At 41.7% G+C, this 20,635-nt stretch overlaps 1 protein-coding gene across 4 annotated transcripts in view; it reads left to right on the top strand.

Annotated features, from left to right (window-relative positions):
• dlg3 (discs, large homolog 3) overlaps positions 1-20,635 on the top strand; it is a 165,456-nt gene that overhangs the window by 83,493 nt on the left and 61,328 nt on the right. For all 4 annotated transcript variants that reach the window (XM_083786477.1, XM_083786475.1, XM_083786476.1 and 1 more), the window contains 2 exons: positions 15,732-15,785; positions 16,351-16,401. In XM_083786477.1, coding sequence (XP_083642603.1) covers positions 15,732-15,785; positions 16,351-16,401 — 105 coding nt within the window. The remainder of the gene's footprint in view (positions 1-15,731; positions 15,786-16,350; positions 16,402-20,635) is intronic.

Here is a 20,635-nt window from a genome sequence, read left to right as displayed (position 1 = left end):
AGCCAGCGCTGGTCCGTTGACTATCATTGCGCACGTTCATGTTATTGGGCCCATGACACGTGAACGAATGTTTCATACGTGAACGCGCGCAAACGGCGCAAAGATGGCCAGCGCGTTCATGTTATTGGGGCAAACAATCCCAGAATGCACTCTGTTCCTACCTGGAAGGAAGCGTGAAATCGCCTCATGCGCTTTTGAGCAACTTAATGCAAGTGGATGGGAGGATAAATCCGATGCCATCTCTATTAATATATATACTCTAAGGTCTCCGTAAGACAGACCTCCCCATATCCACAAGGAGGAGCAGTGCACCAAAGCATTATGGGAATTGTAGTCCAGGAAGTATGTGAGCCCAGTGTCCATGACATCAGAGACACTGGGCTCACTGCTAAAATCTAAAATATCTAAAACCACAAATTACACACATAAAGATCCCCCAGGAAAGTGTCTTCTAAATCTTCTAAACGTCATTAACATATATATTTTTGCAAAAAGGGTGAAGTGTCCCTTTAAGAGCTCTTCTGCCGTCAGAATACACTCCCAGTATCTCATATCTGACTGGAGGTGTGGGGGGGGGGGGCTGTCATATTCCACCGTGAGGTTGGAATCTGCAGAGTGGGCTGCCATGTCATATGTGTGCCTCAGTCACAAAAGTATATATGGGCCGATGTTAAAGTATATAGGGGCTGATGTTAAAGTATATAGGGGCCGATGTTAAAGTATATATGGGCCGATGTTAGAGAGAGGGGAGTGGGGAGTGGGGAGCCGTGTGGACTGTTATTGCACTGGTTATTGTCCTGTCAGCATCTCCAGGGTTTATATGTCGTCTCTGTCGAGGTGGAAACCTCATACGGTATTGTCCAAAACTGTTACTTTTACAGGATTAAAATAGCGAAAGTAGCAGATCTACAAGCTCAGAACGAGCTACTTGTGATATGCTTTTGCGTGACGCTGTTGTATCATGATCAAGTAGAGCATTCATTCACGAAGAAAACACAAACTACAGGGATGTACAGTATAATTACGAATGAAAGGCAGTAAAGCACCGACATTCTGTTTCTCCACATTTATCTTGTGGAAAATATTACGTTCACCCACCTCTCTGTAGCCTGCATGGTTAACCACTCCCCCTTGAAAACAGTACATTTTCATTTCAATGTGTTTTAAACCTGCAGGCTAACCTCTCTAAGCTATACTAAATTCGTGAAAACACAACTGATCATTAAGTTCTTCTGAAATGTCTATTATTGGATGTGTTTATTGGTGCTTGTTTGCTTTGAGGTGATCACTGCCTGGCAGGGTCTATAGCTTTACTCAGCTTTTACTTGCATTAACCCATTCAAAACAGGAAAGCATCCGGGCCATTTTAGATTTACAGTATATATATATATATATACAGTATATAGCACATTGGTTAGTTATTCAAAAATAGCAGATCTACAAGCTCGCAGTGCGGCACGATGCGTTGTGAGCTTTACCGTGAGCTTTTCTGTGAGCTTTTCCAGTGAGTGCAAAATCGTGATTATTTGTGCAAATCTTTGAATATCTTTTTTTAAAGCGAACATTTCTTATTATGGGGGTCGGTGACCAAATCATTTTGGGGGTCTTTAACATGAAACCTTTGGGCACCGTTGACATAGCTGTAGCAACACAGGTGTTTCCGAAAACTATTGGGAAACTATTAGTAGAATCGGCCTCAGGTACCATTTTTTACCTGAGATTCTAAAAATGTCTTCTGAATCCTGACAGTTTTCTGAAAAAGCTATGTTTCTGTCAGTCGTTCTTCGATTTTTCAAAAATAGCAGACCTACAAGCTCGTAGCGCGCCACTCGGTGTCACGCTATGAGCTTGTAGATCTATTTTTCAATAGCTAAAGCATAACATAATGATAACGCCAAAAGGGGTTCCCGCCCCAAAATGGGTTAAATGGGTTAAAATCACAAGCACACAACATAATTATTTGCCAAGCAAATTGTCATAAATTTAAAATAACAATAACATACCTTGCATAATTTGGTCACTGTCGGGGCAGAAACCTTGTACCTTCATATTTCTTATTTTGTATGTATTATTTTACTATAATTAGGCCCATAATGATATTTTTATCTTCGTATTTTGTATTTTGTACTCAAAGGTCATGGCCTGGCTCCAAAACTATGGAATGCACTTCCCATTACAATCAGAACTGCAGATTCACTCCTTCCGCAGTCTATAAACGCACCTCTTCAGACTCCATCTTAGCCCACAGCACTTGCCCTGGCCTCGACCTCCTACAAGGCGTATGCACAGGCTCAACTTATGTAACTTAAATAGCACTTTATGTAGACATAGCACTCTGTAGTCTGTGTATACACATTCACGTGCACATACACTACAGAGTGTATCTGCACGTTTCCTTAGATAGATATTCCACTGTTAGGTTCTTAAGCTTACGCAGGATTCACAATGACTTTTTTATGTTTTGATGTATTACCATGTTTTTCATTCTTGCTTATTGTAAATCGCTCTGGATTAAGAGAGTCTGCTAAATGCCTAAATTGTAAATTGTCATGTCTCACCTAGACACAGGATTTGCACACACATTTTGACCTGATGATCGAGATTCAATGTATCCCTCAAGCAGGGCGGCTCTATTAGCTCAATAATAAAGAATTGCAGGAAACCTGGGGCCTATTTCACGAAACTTGGATTAGAGATTAAGCCGGGCTTTAACACATATCCTGGTTTAATATATCCTGGATCAGTGCTTAACCGGTTTCATGAAAGCTGGTTGATCTTGCCAGATTAACTTAACCAGTTAACCTGGATATGTTGAGGCTTGATTCGGTTTCATGAAAGTGATGCTACATAAGTTACCACGGAAACTAATGCTTTGGACTTAGCCTGCTCCGGACCAGGCTAACAGCCAGGTTTAACCTAATCCTGATGTCTTTACTGTTCATTAAGCAGTCAAACTGATCACAAACCAATGATGTTTTCCAGATTTATTCAATTATTATGGGTTTATGTTGGCTTATTTGTATCGGTCTGCATTAAAGGACTAATTTAAGCACTATATAAAATCAAATAACCAAAATATATAGGCTGCACAACATCATGACAGCTTGTGAGCTTGTAGATCAGCTGCTTTTGGTGAATGTTCCCCATGAATAGGTTTGCTGTCGTGCAAGTGCACGGTTAAGAAGAATTATTATATTATATTATATATATTATTTTTTTTGTAAAAGTGAAAACCACTAAATATTACCATTACTCATTGTTTTACAACATATTACCATTGTAACGTTTCACCCACTACTAGTCCTACATACTTACACCTAGAAACCCCATTCAAACCTATTTAGGTTCATCCTACGGTGGACATGTGTGCCTGAAAAGGAATCTTTGAAATGTTTCATAGTTTTAGAAATATAGTGCTTTCAAATTTGAGACATTTATAGGCAGATAGTGGCACTTAAAAAAATCACTTTCACCTAGAAACTCCATTCACACTTTGTAAAATTCAGCTTACTGTGGAGACACATGCTGGAACTTTTTACTTTGAAATGTTTTGTAGTTTCTGAATTATTTAACTTAAACGCCCAATGCATTCTCAATGGCAATAGCACAAACTTTGGCATGCTACATGAACCCATGACCCGGCCCTGTCTGGACAACAACCCCCTTCCCCAAAGGTAGCTCTCTCAGAGGAGGGAGTTATGGCCAAATATCACAATGCGACAATATCATTATGCTTACAATGTTAAGAATTCTGTTTTAAATTAATAGTAGTGGTAAAATGTAAACTATATTTTTGGGGTAGTTAATCATTCAGTCTATCCACTATTGAGAGTATGTTCTCTCTTTAATTACAGCAGCAGTATTTATTTTAGAAGCTTAAGTCCTTGTATCAGTAAGTCTTGAATAGATTAGTAAAGATAATGAGATATACAGAAGGGGGCTGTAATGCAACTATTAAGGATGCAAACTGCCTTAATACCCCATGAAGAAGAAGGATCAGTAAATCTGTGATCCACATAAGGGGTCTAGAGACAAAAAGCCAGACTGTCTATTAAGCCAGGCTTGCTGATCCCGGCTCGCCAAATCCACCAATTCTGAGCCTCGCTTGGCTTTAGTGGAACGGAATAAACCAGGCTGTAAAGATCAGGATTTAAAAAGCCTGACTTTGGCCTAAATCCTGGATTAGTTAATCCAAGTTTTGTGAAACAGGCCCCTGGTTCAATGAAAATGATCAACAAGAGCGTGTGACTTAAGCAATATTACACAAGAGGGTATTGTTTAACGTGATTATTGCCACGACAGTGATGCGGTAGGGGAACAAGACGAAGTCGAGTTCCGCAAGCATCACTGAAGTCCATTGGAACGCAGGTTCTTTTTTTCTTCTCCGTTTCCATGAAAACAATGGACATGCATGGTTTCCTGCAATGGTAACATGGTGTGTGTGTGTGTGTGTGTGTGTGTGTGTGTGTGTGTGTGTGTGTGTGTGTGTGTGTGTGTGTGTGTGTGTGTGTGTGTGTGTGTGTGTGTGTCAGAGAGATGGGCAGTATTTGAAATACATGTATTTGAAATACGTATTTGAAATACTTTTTTGTAATTTGTATTTCGCTGGCATGGAAGATGTATTTTATATTTTGTATTTCGATACATTTTTTGACCCAGTATTTGTATTTTGTATCAAAATACATTTTCAATGTATTTTGCCCATCTCTACTGTGTGTGTGTATGCATACTCCAACTACTATACTTCAGCAATGTTTTACTACTTTTGTGTGACACCGTAGTATGACAATGTACGGCAATAATTTCCGGATGGTACAAAAACCCTATAAAATGTTTAATTATGGAGACGAGAGGTTTCTGACATGATGATATATCTATGTATGTGTGTTCAAACATTCATAGTAAGCTTAACATTACCGACAAGTCTATAAACTGGAAACGTGTGAACAACACTTAGACTAAAGGTCCACCGGGAGCATTAATGTTGTGCGACTATTTACCTCACATGAATTTATGTTTGTGTTGTGAGTACATTAGTCATGCGTAGCTAGACAACTAATCCACAATCTCCGAATGCTCTATAGAGTCTGGAACTACACCTCCTGAATGTTATATAGAGTCTGGAACTACACCTCCTGAATGTTATATAGAGTCTGGAACTACACCTCTTGAATGTTCTATAGAGTCTGGAACTACACCTCCTGAATGTTATATAGAGTCTGGAACTACACCTCCTGAAATTTATATAGAGTCTGGAACTACACCTCTTGAATGTTATATAGAGTCTGGAACTACACCTCCTGAATGCTACTGTATATAGAGTCTGGAACTACACCTCCTGAATGCTACTGTATATAGAGTCTGGAACTACACCTCCTGAATGCTACTGTATATAGTCTGGAACTACACCTCCTGAATGTTATATAGAGTCTAGAACTACACCTCCTGAATGTTCTATAGAGTCTAGAACTACACCTCTTGAATGTTATATAGAGTCTAGAACTACACCTCCTGAATGTTATATAGTGTCTAGAACTACACCTCCTGAATGTTATATAGAGTCTGGAACTACACCTCCTGAATGTTATATAGAGTCTAGAACTACACCTCCTGAATGTTATATAGAGTCTGGAACTACACCTCCTGAATGTTATATAGAGTCTGGAACTACACCTCCTGAAATTTATATAGAGTCTGGAACTACACCTCTTGAATGTTATATAGAGTCTGGAACTACACCTCCTGAATGCTACTGTATATAGAGTCTGGAACTACACCTCCTGAATGCTACTGTATATAGAGTCTGGAACTACACCTCCTGAATGCTACTGTATATAGTCTGGAACTACACCTCCTGAATGTTATATAGAGTCTAGAACTACACCTCTTGAATGTTATATAGAGTCTAGAACTACACCTCCTGAATGTTATATAGTGTCTAGAACTACACCTCCTGAATGTTATATAGAGTCTGGAACTACACCTCCTGAATGTTATATAGAGTCTAGAACTACACCTCCTGAATGTTATATAGAGTCTGGAACTACACCTCCTGAATGTTATATAGAGTCTGGAACTACACCTCCTGAAATTTATATAGAGTCTGGAACTACACCTCTTGAATGTTATATAGAGTCTGGAACTACACCTCCTGAATGCTACTGTATATAGAGTCTGGAACTACACCTCCTGAATGCTACTGTATATAGAGTCTGGAACTACACCTCCTGAATGCTACTGTATATAGTCTGGAACTACACCTCCTGAATGTTATATAGAGTCTAGAACTACACCTCCTGAATGTTCTATAGAGTCTAGAACTACACCTCCTGAATGTTATATAGTGTCTAGAACTACACCTCCTGAATGTTATATAGAGTCTAGAACTACACCTCTTGAATGTTATATAGAGTCTAGAACTACACCTCCTGAATGTTATATAGTGTCTAGAACTACACCTCCTGAATGTTATATAGAGTCTGGAACTACACCTCCTGAATGTTATATAGAGTCTGGAACTACACCTCCTGAATGTTATATAGAGTCTAGAACTACACCTCCTGAATGTTATATAGAGTCTGGAACTACACCTCCTGAATGTTATATAGAGTCTGGAACTACACCTCCTGAATGTTATATAGAGTCTGGAACTACACCTCCTGAATGTTATATAGAGTCTAGAACTACACCTCCTGAATGTTATATAGAGTGTGTGCGTGTGTCCCTATTATACTACAGTACATGCACACTGAGTGTGAATTTAACGAGGCGACAAAGCGGCCTGATTATTTCCCCGAAGCGAGGTCCATCCGTCGGCGCGAATAAAAATGTATCACCAAGAATTGGTGGAGGTTGTTGGAAATGTGACGGTGACATTGTAGATTCCGCAAAACGGCTGATCTATACAAGCGCATACCATGTCTCATTTAGACACGTGGTGCGCTTGTACATCATCTCTGCTATGTCTCTGTCGTACTATAGTAGTCCACTATGTCCATAATCCTGTCTGGTCACTTTACAAACAACACACACTCTGTTACAAGTAAAAGTCCGGAAAATCTAAATTGAGTACCAAAAGTAGAAAGTACTCTTTATGCAGAATATCTCATTTCAAGTTTTCAAATGTATTTTTGAAAATCGACAAGCTCACAATGCATACTATCGCGACACATTTGTGAGCTTGTAGATCGTCTATTTTCAAATGTATGGGCTGTAGGTAATGTATGTTTTGTAATAATAATCAAAATCTACAAAATAACTAGTAACTAATGCCGTCAAATAAATGTAGTGAAGTAAAATGTAAACAATATTTGGATCTGAGATGTAGTGTAGAAGTAAAAGTACTGGATATTGGAAATACTCAACTAAAATACAAATACCTCAAATCTGTAGAAAAGGCGGTGCATCCAAGCACTCAAAAAGGTGTAAAAGGAGACTTCATCGGGGCAGCTATGGTTACCCACCGTGATGAAACATGTCGAAACATGTTGGCTTTTTAAACCTTTCTAATAAAGTACCTTGATTTTATATCCACCGTCTCCTCAGTTTTACACCTTTTTGAATGCTCGGATCGCATCCTTTTCTTCAGTGTTTTAGTCCCACTGATCGTTGAAGCACCAGCCCTACTTTTAAACTTTTTTTTGCACCTCCATCAAGCACCTGGTTGATTCTCTTTTATTATTTGTTTTACCTCAAAACTGTACTTAAGTACAGCACTTAAGTAAATGTACTTAATGTACTGTCTGTGAAAGATTTCACGTAAATTGCACGCTGCGTTCATGATTTGAGGATTTTTGTTAAAAACGGGCCAGTCCTACCCACTTTGAAAGCCAATGTTAGCCAATTTGGATGAAATATGAAATATCGGACAGATCCGGCTTGAACACATGACTATAGAGATGGTGTGTAACGATTTGCGGGTAAAGGGCTGAGGTTCATCGTTGGCCTCCAGGTGTGTGCAAAATTTGAGATTAGCTGTACACGGACGGACGGACGGGGACACACACACACACACACACACGGACACGGACACACACACGGACGGAGTGCAAAACATACTCTCTCCCCATGCCTTCGGCCTGGTGGAGACAGGTGACTGCATGGAAGACTTATGACTGAAACTAAATCAAAATTTGCTATAAAAAATAAATAAAAAATCCACACTGGGTCAGAGGAGCCGCATAAACTGCAGCATGAGCGCTGAGAGGCTGCCAGCCAATACAGTGCAAAGCGCCGGGTTGCCATGGGAAACGCATTGATTATTTAACAATTTGGACGGCGCCTGTGCCCTGCACTGTGCTTGCCACTCTCTCTCAGCAGCAGAGAGAGAGAGAGAGCCTTTATTGTAGCGGTACAGTCCCAAGGGGTCCACACACACAGCCAAACATCTCTCAGATGCAGTATAGGCCTGTGGGGAACGCGATAATATACAGTACGGCCTCCTTTGTGACACCAAGAGACAGTGAGAGGCATGATGGACACGGATAGTATTCCAACCACGGGAATGCACAGTATACAGAAGAATGGGACGAGCGGATCGATTGATAGGAATTATGGAGAGCAGGACTGTGAGCAGACGTATGAATGCCGCTCGCGGCAGAGAGAGAGAGAGCGCGAGAGAGAGAGAGAGAGAGAAATGGGAAGGATTGGAGACTGAGAGTGGGCTTTCGTCACTTCTGGGCGGTCAGCGGGGACCGTAGTAATGAGCCTCTTCTGGGAAAGAAGCCGAGAGAGAGAGAGAGAGCATGTGCGTGCGTGTCCATACTGAAAGAGCCCTGCATTGCAGCTGGACAGAAAGAATTGAACGGCAACAGCTGGCTCGGAAAACCAAACTTCCGTGATGATTAGTGTTTCGAATTAAAAGGAAATTAAAGGGATTTCACGATAACCCTGCAGTATGTAGATTAGTTTAATGCTGGCCAATCCCCTCAGTCACACCCATCATTGTGTTATACTTTAGCTATTGGATAATAGCAGATCTACAAGCTCACGAGCTTGTAGGTCTGCTATTTTTGAAAATTTGTGAAAATGTGGCGCAAATCTTTGAATATATTTTTTCAGAGCAAGCATTTTTAACTCATATCTTTTCTTCTGGGTGGTCACTGGAACCACATATTTTCAGATGGGGGGTCGGCGGCCAATTACATACATTTTTGGGGGTCCTTGTTGAGAACCACTGACTTAGAAACATGGTTTTTCAGAAAACTGTTGTGATTTAGAAGGCATTTTGTAGAATCGTCTTCAGGTCTAAATGGGTTTTAATAGCTCAGTGTCCCTATACTCTGGCTATGAGTGCAGATCCCATGAGTGTTATCAGCTCCCCGTCTCTCCAGTGGGGTTGGCCTAGATTAAGGAAGGGTAAGCGAATTGTGAAAGGTTGCTGGGGTTTGTCCCCATGTGGCTTGGTGTAGTAAATGTGTCCTTATTAACTAAAGCAGTGACGGTGTCCTCGAGCGAGCAGGCCACTGTACTCTTAACACTTCTTTTGCCCCGGGGAAGTTTTCATAATAAAGGCGCTAGGAAGTGAACGGCAGTGCGCATTCGCAAAACCGGTCTAGGATCGCTAAAGAAGGGTATATATTATGGTATATATACACTTCCAAGGAACCCCATGGTTTTGATTCTAAAGACGTGTATAAACGGACCCATGCAAACGATACTTTATTTTTGCCATTTCCTATGGAAAAAGGGGCATAAATTATCTTGCTAAACTCCATGTATGACATACAACACGCTCACCTTGTTGGAGTTGTTTAAAAGAAAACACAATGCAAACATACTGAGATTAATCTTCCACTATACACGCTTTACGTCGGCTTGTTTACATGAGATAACGGATACTTGGATTACACTGTAGTGTAATCCAATACTGGTATAATGTTGCCGTTTTAGACAACCATCGCTTTTATTGTCTTGAACCTGTGAGTTGTATATTATGCATACAAGTACTGTATAGTATGTGTCTCGTAGCACAGGTCAGCCGATTCCTACTGGGGCGGCGGTGGCTCAGGGGTAGAGTGGCCGGATGGTAACCGCAAGGTTCCCAGTTCAAACCCTGTGGGCTCCCCCAGAGTTGGTGTCGAAGTGTCCTTGAGCAATTAAGACTCTGAACTCCCTAATTGCTCCTGATGTGCTGGTTGGTGCCTTCCATGGTTTCCGCCGCCATCGGTGTGTGAATGGGTGATTGTAATGCACAATCTATGTAAAGTGCCGTGGATAAAGGTGCTATATAAATGCACCATTTACCATTCACTGTTACAATCCGCACCGCTGTTGTGGCTCGACACCGTCACTAGTGTGTGTGCATGCATGCATGCGTGTGTGTGTGCGTGGGTGCGTGCTCACAGGACAATTAAGACATGGCGTGTATATTCTGTTTAAGCACGTTAGCACTTTTGAGGACCAAAGACGAGTGGAGCAGGAAAGTGTTGTCATCTCTGGCGCACGGACGGACGTGCAGTGCACACCGCGGCAGCACACTGTCGCCAGCATCTGTCAGTCCATATGCAGATTACACACCCAGGCCTGACTGTGCTGACTGGGGGGGATGGGGGGGCGGGGTGGGCGGTTCACAGCTGTCTACAGTACACACCACTGGGTCCCAAAACACTGGGTCGAGGAACAGACTGTTATGCATGGCTCCCCTTATTATTTATTTTGCTTCCTACATTTGTTTGTGAATTATTATTATTTCAAAACATTTTCAAAAATCTTTCCCCAAAAAAAGCAAAACTTTTCATGATTTGAACACCAAATAAAAGAAAAAAGAAAAAAAATCCAGTCATTTCATGAAGAAATAAAAGAAAACTACATAAAATTCCATAAATTAGAACAAATATTTAAGAAGTAGTGGAAAAAAAGGCGATCTACAAGCTTTCAATGTGGCGTGAAGCGATGCATTGTGAGCTTGTACACCATATTTTACCCCCATATTTTCACTAGTTTGGGTCTCCGGGAGAATGTTTAATTTCTACAGAGCCCATCATGTCGGCGGGCTGCCCTTGTTCGCCGGACATCTAAATCGCAGGCCTCTCAGTTCAGTTGCCACGTTGGATGACATTTACAAAGTGTTAGAAAGATAACGTGACGCCAGGGAGATGCACAGCTTGATCACCGATGAGTGATTCTATGATGAAAGGAATGAGATCTTTCAAGTGTGCATTTGAAAATTTATTGGAGACCAACACACTTTTGTCTCATGAGAGCCCGAGCAACATAAGTGCTGTATAGCCTCCTCTTTTGGTTATGATTAAGCCGTGCTTAAACAAGCCGCCGCATGTGTATTCATCATTTAGACCCTAAGCGAGCTCTGTGTTCTGCCATGTTCTCTTGTGGTGTGCCATCACAGAATGGGTGGAAAGGTGAGTCATTCTCCAGCACTTAAAGGCCAAGGCCAAATTCTTTGTAAACTCCCAGAGTTAGATTCTGACGGGGAGTGGAAAAATTACACAACAACACTGTCACTGCCGTGTGTGTGTGCCGATGCTTGAGGGCGTTGTAGTGGGTGGGTTTTGGAATCGATGGGAATCGATGGGAATCGAAAAAGAATTTGAGACTTCTCTGTGAGAGCCGCCAACAGACACAGGCCCGATATGTGACTACAGAATGGGGAAGGTAGGGGGATTGGATTGGATTGGAAGCTTGGGACTGTTCTATGCCAGCGGTTCTCAACCTTGTCAGTCTGCTGTGACCCCTCAAAATAATCATGGGGGAGGGCGGTCCCGAGGGGGTCCCGAGCCACAGGTTTGAGAAGCACAGTGTTCTGTGGTAGATGCACATGGCAGACCTCGGGCCCAGAGCGCAGGTCCCTTAGCAGCGTGGTCAGCATCCCCTCGCCCCCACACACACACACACACACACACACACACACACACACACACACACACACACACACACACACACACACACACACACACAGCTCCTTGTGATCAATAAGTAGAGTGTGCTAGTGTATACTGTAGCTTCCACACACCAATGACACCATGAGTAACAACAAGCATACTGTACAATTTTGAAGTATTTGTACTTTACTTGAGTATTTCCAATTTCCACTACTTTTTACTTCTACTCCACTACATCTGTGGAGCAAATATTGTACGTTTACTCCACTATAATTGTTTTTGAAAATGTGTGTTACTAGTTACTTTTTACTAGATTTTGATTATTATTACAAAACATACATTAACCGTTTCAGCCCTATATACAGATACATTTTGGCCATTTGAAAATAGCCTATAAGCTCACAATGCGACTCATTGTGAGCTTGTAGATCTGCTATTTTCAAATGTTTTTTATGCATTTTATACATTTGAAACGGGACATTCTGCATAACAAGTACAACTTTCTACTTTAGGTACTTTTTGATACCAATACTTTTGTACTTTGACTCTAGTCAATTTGATACCAATACTGTTGTACTTTTACTCTAGTCAATTTGATACCGGATATGATTTAATACCGGACTTTTACTTGTATTAAACAAAATATTTCCAAATGTTTTGATTGATTTGATTGAAATATGTATTAACAGTTTGCATAATTACAGTACATTTCAAGCACAACTCAATACAAAGACTGTTAACTGTGAGTGGACGACTCAATAAAGCATTACACTTGTTTACAAGAGGGTCCACCTTGTTCAGTTCATCAAAACATTTAGAGACACTTCTATATAGCCAAAGAACAGAACAGGAATTCACCATAAAATTGACATTGCACTGCAGTATTCATACTTGTACTTACATTTGAGTAATTATTCCACCACTGACAACCAGAGACATACAGTAGCTTCTACAGCAGGTGTGTCCAATTAAAACCCATTTAGACCACGAATCTACAAAAAAACCCTATGTTTCTATGTCAGTCGTTCTCAAACATTTCCATGTCAAGGACCCCCAAAAAATATATATGTAATTGGCCGCCGACCCCCATCTGAAAATATGTTGTCCCAGAAGCTTTCAGTTAAAAATGTTTGCTCTGAAAGAATATATATTCAAAGATTTGCACCACATTTTCACGATTTTCAAAAATAGCAGATCTACAAGCTCGAGCTTGTAGATCTGCTATTTTTCAAGAGCTAAAGTATAACATAATGTTTACAGTTACCACCTAACACCCCGCCACACATTATAGCGCCAACTACATCTCCTCGACTGGCATAATGTGCCTTCGAAATATAACAAAGTCACATGCATAATGCATCTCATTTAAACAATGTTTATGTAACTATCAGCATCAATATTTAATGGTCTTTTGTTAGGTGTGCTGTGAACAAAACACAAAAATAACTCAGCCTTTTTTCAGCCTTATTTCACATTAACAAAATGTAGCCAGACGTGCAAGGTAAAACATGAAATAAAACTGCCTTTTTTTACCCGTTCAGAATGAGACAACATGGAATCCTGACAAATTATACTCTGGGGAATGCTCAGGTTAATACAAAAGAAATTCAATGTACATTTTTTGGGGCTTAATACAATTCTGATATGAAGCCGAGGGCCGTATAAAATCTGTCCCTGGACAGACAGCCTCACCCGTTGTCCTCTTTACTTCAGTACTTTTTTGGGGGCTTTTTCTACCTTTATTGCTAGGTTGAAAGTAGACTGATAGGAAATGGGGAGAGAGATGGGGGGGGGGGGGGAGACATGCGGCAAAGGCCGTCTGGATCGGGAGTCGAACCCGCGGCACGGTGTGGTAAGTACAGTACTGGGAGCTGATGGTAGGTGTGGCGCTCCACCTCAGCATCCATCTCCCAGGGGTCTAGCGCATTGTATCGGGCGTGTTACCGACAATAAGCCACTCCCAATCTACTTATTAGTATATTTTAGTGATTCACCGATGTATCGGCCACATAACCGTTATCGGGCAATATCGGTATTGGCAAATAAAACTGACATATAACTGATAGTAGTAGCAGATGTTTATCTGTTGTTACAATTTATAATTACAATGTAGGCATTTAGCACTCTTAATCCAGAGGGACTTACATTAAGCAAGAACATAAAGCATGGCAATACATCACATAAATAAAGAGTAGTTATCAACATGAGTAAGCTAAGAATGTAACAGTGGAATATCTATATAATGAAACTATACATATAAACTATACTATACTATACTATACTACAGTATACTATACTATACTATACTATACTATACTATACTATACTATACTATACTATACTATACTATACTACACTATACATATATACAATAAAGTGCTATGACTACATAAAATGCATTTCTATTGCTGTCTACGTAACGTAACATGCTATAATATGCTAGTCTGAAAAGGTGGGTTTTCAGACTCCGGCGGAAGATTGGGAGTGAGGCTGCAGTTCTGATTGTAATGGGAAGTGCATTCCATAGTTTTGGAGCCAGAATAAGCATACATATGTTGATAAGCATACATTTTGCGTTGGCTATGTTGGTGTGTTGGTTATCTGTAGATTCAGAACATTTATTTCTTGTATTGAAGATATATTTGTTTCCCTGGCACAAAAGGGGTAAAAAAAACAACGAAATAAATATATCGGTATCTTATCTAACTTGTGAAATGGGACATTGTACATAATGAGTGTACCTTTATTTTTAGTACTTTTGTACGTTTGCCTTCATCATGTTTATAATTGAGTTTCCCCCACAGCTCTGAAGTAGAATTGTGGCCTAAGGGGGAAGGGAAGGGGTTTCCCCTGACTGAAATGGTGCAATGGAACTTAATTGTTGGCCCGGCTTGTACAGATTCATAATCGTCTCTGTCGGGTGGAAACCTCACATTATGTCCAAAACCGTTTTTGCTTTTTTATGCTTTCGTGTGACGCTGTAGTATGATCGAGTAGAGCGTTAATTTACGGGGGGGGGGGAAACATTACGACTTATGCATTTCAGACAATTAGTTACTGCTGATTGTCACACTTAGCGCTAAAGCCACATGTCATTGACGGACCTGCACACTGTCATTTGTATGGCGTGTGTGTGTGTGTGTGTGTGCGTGACTGCATGTGTGTGTGCGTGTGCAATGACAGCAGGGTGGGGATAATAACACTGGTGTTGTCTGCGAGGTTCAAGGGTGTGTTTTATTGTGTCATCCTGTGGGTGCATAAGAGTAAAAAACACATTGTTGTTTGGCTTCTGCATTTTTACACAATTGCAATTATTTGAGATATTTTCTAAGATTATTCTTTGCATAATAATCGTCATACTCATTTCCATGTTAAAAGAAATGTTCATATATTTCCAAACATTTTGAGATCTATAAGCCTAAAACATGTAAGTATAAACATATATTTATACTATAGTTATTTGTGTAAATTCAAAGCCTAAAAGCCAAGCAGAAAATGTAATCTAAAGGAGTAGAAGAAAAAGTACCGGAAATTGGAAATACTCAAGCAATGTACAAGTACCTCAAAATTGTACAGTACTTAAGTAAATGTACTTAGTCACTTTCACAGAGAGGCAACACGCACACACACACACACACGCACGCACGCACGGACGCACGCACACGCACGCACGCACACTGTTACACAGTCACACACACACACCGACTGTTCCCATGGCATCCATTCACTGGCTCCTGACTGATAATGTGTGCACTGCGTATGTCTGCGAGCTGCAAGCCTCACACACACACACACACACACACACACACACGAACACACACACACACGCTCTCACGCACACGCACACACACAGACACTGAGGTAATGTGTATCTCTTCATCTTCTTTGCAGGCCAACCCTCCCCCCATTATTGTGAACGCAGACTCACTAGATGCAGGCCCTTATGTAAGTATCTGCTCTATCGCTCTCACTATGTCTCCCTCGCTCGCTCACTCTGTCTTTTCTCCCTCTACGTCTCACCCTCTCTACTGTATTTCTCTCTCTCTCTCTCTTTCTCTCTGTCTCTCTCTGTCTTTGTGTGTGGAATGAAATAGCTTCATGGTAGCGGCATGCCGTTTGCCATGTGGACTAAAAGCCATTATCTTATTGACCCTGGCTGTTTGCGGGCAATGAATATGCTGCAGTTATGCATTTAGTGTCAGGGAGGGTGCATAGTCACAGTGAGCATATAGGGCCGACGCTGTGCTTTTTGATTTGGAGCCTAGCAGAGGGGAAAAAAATCACCATGGTAATTTTTTTTTTAGTTCTACAAATACTGGAATGCGTCTTCCTTGGCCTTTGTTCAGTTTTTTATATATATAGGCTATATATTTACACATGTTTTTTCTATTACAAAATGTATTATGTTATTAATGTATGGTGGCCAGAATATTAGTTGGGGTTAATGTTTTATATTTTCTGGGATGTTTTGGACACTGTGATGTAACAGTTTTCTCCCCCGTTTTGACAGGTAAACGGCAGTGATGGGATGTATAAATATGAAGAGATCATTTTGGAGAGGGTGAGTTAGTTCCACCATTTCTTAATTAATGCTTCTCTCCTCCTGTGTGTTGTTGTCATCACCTGTGCTCCATTTGAATGCTTGAATCTCTGACCAATGGATGTGTCCACTAGGTGGCAGTGAGCAGCTCTGTTTTCTTAGTGGGAACTGTGAGTGTGAGCCCCCTCTTATTGAAACCATGGCAATTGCTTTTGTCTGTAATGTTATGTGAGTATTGCACAAGTTTGTGGTGGTTTTCCAAAAGGAAAGGAAGGAACCCAAGAAGTGTAACCACTTTAACCCCTTACATTGGCTATTTGGAAATAGCCCTGATCTACCAGCTCACACGAGTTGCGGTGCGAGCTGGTAGATCTGCTATTTAGAAGGGAGAGGGAAAATCACACTTGTGTGAAGTGACGGTGCGGGTGCGCCTCACTTCTTTAAACACACATCGTACTCTTTGTTTGTTCAAAGTGTTCTAATAAACAAACATTAGAAAGTCCATAGACTCGGCTGCCATGTGACGTGATTTCCAAAAGCTAGACGTATATGTTGGAGGGGCTAGCGACACTCAAAAAATGTGAAAATATATTCTAATTTGTCAAACATTTTAAGAACACAAATCTTCTAGGGGGTTTCTGGCACGAAATCTGTTTCGGTGTGTGTCCGTGCCCTAATGAATACATTAAATTTGCAGGGGGTCCTTGAAATGAAAAACGTTTGAAAACTATACTGTTGTAGACAGAGTGAGTCCCTCTTATTGAAACCATGGCACTTGCTTGCGTTAATGTCTGTGATGTCATGCGAGTAGTATTGTGTAAGACAAGTCATTGTGTGTTAAGAAGACACAGAAGGCTGTATAGCTATATGACATCATGTCAGTAGGAAACAGCCTTGTATTGCTACCTCCTCATGTGAATGCTATACAATGAGCACCGGAGCATGGAATCATCATGCTAATGAAGCGTAGCTCTTTACATAATGCCGCCCGCCTGCTGCACATGTCATCAGCGCCGGGCACCATAAATGTAAAGTGCACCTCCTGTTCAATTGTTCAGGAGGTTTGTCACATGCAGTGGCAAGGGGCTGAGCCCATGGAGCACGGCACTAATACACACACACACACACACACACACACGCACACACATGCGTGCACACACAGCATATTCCCGCTTTCATCCTTTCCACTCATATCTTATCTAACTATAAATGCACCAAGTCTGTGTGTGTGTGTGTGTGTGTGTGTGTGTGTGTGTGTGTGTGTGTGTGTGTGTGTGTGTGTGTGTGTGCGCGTGTGCGCATGCGTGTACGCGTGTACGTCTAAAATCCACGTAAATTGAGAACCGTTCGCCCCACCGACTTCAAATTCAACACACATGTTCCACACCACCACCCGGAGTGCAGTGCCCGGTGTCGAATCGTTCGGACCCACGGTTGTCCAGAACCGCCACAAAAGGCCTCTGCCCGGGCTCTGGACTGGGCCCCTGCCCAGGCTCCATATATGGAGTTGGCCTGTTCTGACATCACAAATAATGTTCTGACATCTGCATAGACTCCATATTTGGGCATGCCTGACAGAGAACTCCATGTATGGGTGTAAAAGGGATATAATATCTGGGTGGGGCATTCATTTCCGCTCTAGCATTCCCTGATGTCATCGCTATAGGGAGTAGGGACACATGATGCATCGTTCCCTGATGTCATCGCTATGGGGACACATGATGCATCGTTCCCTGATGTCATCGCTATAGGGACACATGATGCATCGTTCCCTGATGTCATCGCTATAGGGAGACATGATGCATCGTTCCCTGATGTCATCGCTATAGGGACACATGATGCATCGTTCCCTGATGTCATCGCTATAGGGACACATGATGCATCGTTCCCTGATGTCATCGCTATAGGGAGACATGATGCATCGTTCCCTGATGTCATCGCTATAGGGAGACATGATGCATCGTTCCCTGATGTCATCGCTATAGGGACACATGATGCATCGTTCCCTGATGTCATCGCTATAGGGACACATGATGCATCGTTCCCTGATGTCATCGCTATAGGGACACATGATGCATCGTTCCCTGATGTCATCGCTATAGGGACACATGATGCATCGTTCCCTGATGTCATCGCTATAGGGAGTAGGGACACATGATGCATCGTTCCCTGATGTCATCGCTATAGGGACACATGATGCATCGTTCCCTGATGTCATCGCTATAGGGACACATGATGCATCGTTCCCTGATGTCATCGCTATAGGGACACATGATGCATCGTTCCCTGATGTCATCGCTGTAGGGACACATGATGCATCGTTCCCTGATGTCATCGCTATGGGGACACATGATGCATCGTTCCCTGATGTCATCGCTATAGGGACACATGATGCATCGTTCCCTGATGTCATCGCTATAGGGACACATGATGCATCGTTCCCTGATGTCATCGCTATAGGGACACATGATGCATCGTTCCCTGATGTCATCGCTATAGGGACACATGATGCATCGTTCCCTGATGTCATCGCTATAGGGACACATGATGCATCGTTCCCTGATGTCATCGCTATAGGGACACATGATGCATCAGTAAGCAGGAACTGGGGATGGCAATGAAGGACCGGGAAGTCTGGCGTGGCTTTGTGAAATCCATGATCTCGACCGCAGTCGAGAAATGATGATGAGTAATACAGTAATATATCGTCTGTGTCGGGTGGAAAGAAAACAAAAAAAAAGTCCAACTTTTCAGGATTCAAATTCAAAGTAGCAGATGTGCGAGCTCAAAACGCTTTTCAAGCTTGCAGATCTGCTACTTATGCTTCTGTGTGACGCCGTACTATTATGATCAAGCAGGGCCGCTGATTTACGAGAGTGGTTTTCAACCTTTTTCATACCAAGGACCATTATTTATTTGGTATTTGAGCCATGGACCACCATTTGATGATGTTTAGCCTCAGACTCAGACCCAAAACTAAAGAATAATTTGTCATTGGATTTTGTCCACAATTCTTTCCAAACTGATGTTGGTAGCATAGGAGAGACAACCGATAACAATTCCTCTACATTCTCTAAAATGAAACCAAATGGATTTGGTTTCATTTTACACTCTCAAGAGTTAAAGATCTATAAGGGTCCATTTGGTTACCAACTCTCCATCATTTAGCTGGGGAGTGGGACCACCTGGAACCCCCTCAAGGACCACTGGTGGTCCCCGGACCACTGGTTGAAAACCACACGATAAAACACAAAAAGTAAAAAATGTGGAGATAGGACTTTTCTGCCCCCGACAGCAACGATATGAATTTGGGATGCCAAGCATCTCTCTCTCTCTCTCTCTCTCTCTCTCTCTCTGTCTCTCCCCAACTTCACTCTGAAAGGCATTTGTTTATGCAAGAGGCCTTGCACATGACATACGTTGCTAAGTAAAGATCACACATTTAAAAGGTCTGCTACGTTGGATGGATGGTGTGGGGAACATTTTGCTAGTCTCGCCGGACGATCCCCCCCCCCTGAATGCTAGCGTGCTTTCTGTCTTTTTTGGCTCCAGAGCAATACACTGGGAGGCTCTCAGCCTCTCTCTGTCCTAATTTGTAGCGACCGTTGCTCATTAATTATAGAAAATAATAAAGTGAAGTATTTTTCTCAGCCGTCTTGTTTGGTGTCTGTCGACTCTTCGGCCACGGCTGTCAAAGGCAGTTAGCGGTCTGCAACAGAAATATAAGCAACTGGGTCTATGAAAACAAGCTCAAAAGAAGCGACTAACACATGATAACTTTCTTTAAACTATATGCACATCGGCTATTTGAAAATAGCCTATTTTACAAGACACAAATCTGGTACAGGGGTCCCTGTTGGCACAAAATGTTTTCAGATGATATTCGTGGACAATGACATATTCATTTTGGGGTCTTTGACATGAAAATGTTTGAGAACCACTCAACCACCAACAAAAAAACAAACAAACACAAGCCTCAAACTACCAAAATTTACAAGCAACTTTACAGAAAAACAAGTCACTTGACTTCTTATAAGCATACAGGCCGAGACGTATATATATATATATTGTGAGCGTTGAGGACGGAGCCCTGGCCTGGCCTGGCCTGTACATGGCTCCTCCGCTCAGCTTTGCTTAGGATCATAAATTCCATTTTCAATGCAGCTGTCTGTATACCCCTGTCTGGTGCCTTTTACTGGCCTGATGCAGTGTGCATGACGTTTGGAATGAAGTGCCCTCGTCTAATGGAATATAT

This window comes from Protomyctophum parallelum (assembly GCF_964188405.1).
Source record: "Protomyctophum parallelum genome assembly, chromosome: 16".
NCBI lineage: Eukaryota > Metazoa > Chordata > Actinopteri > Myctophiformes > Myctophidae > Protomyctophum > Protomyctophum parallelum.
This window is presented reverse-complemented; position numbering and strand designations above follow the sequence as displayed.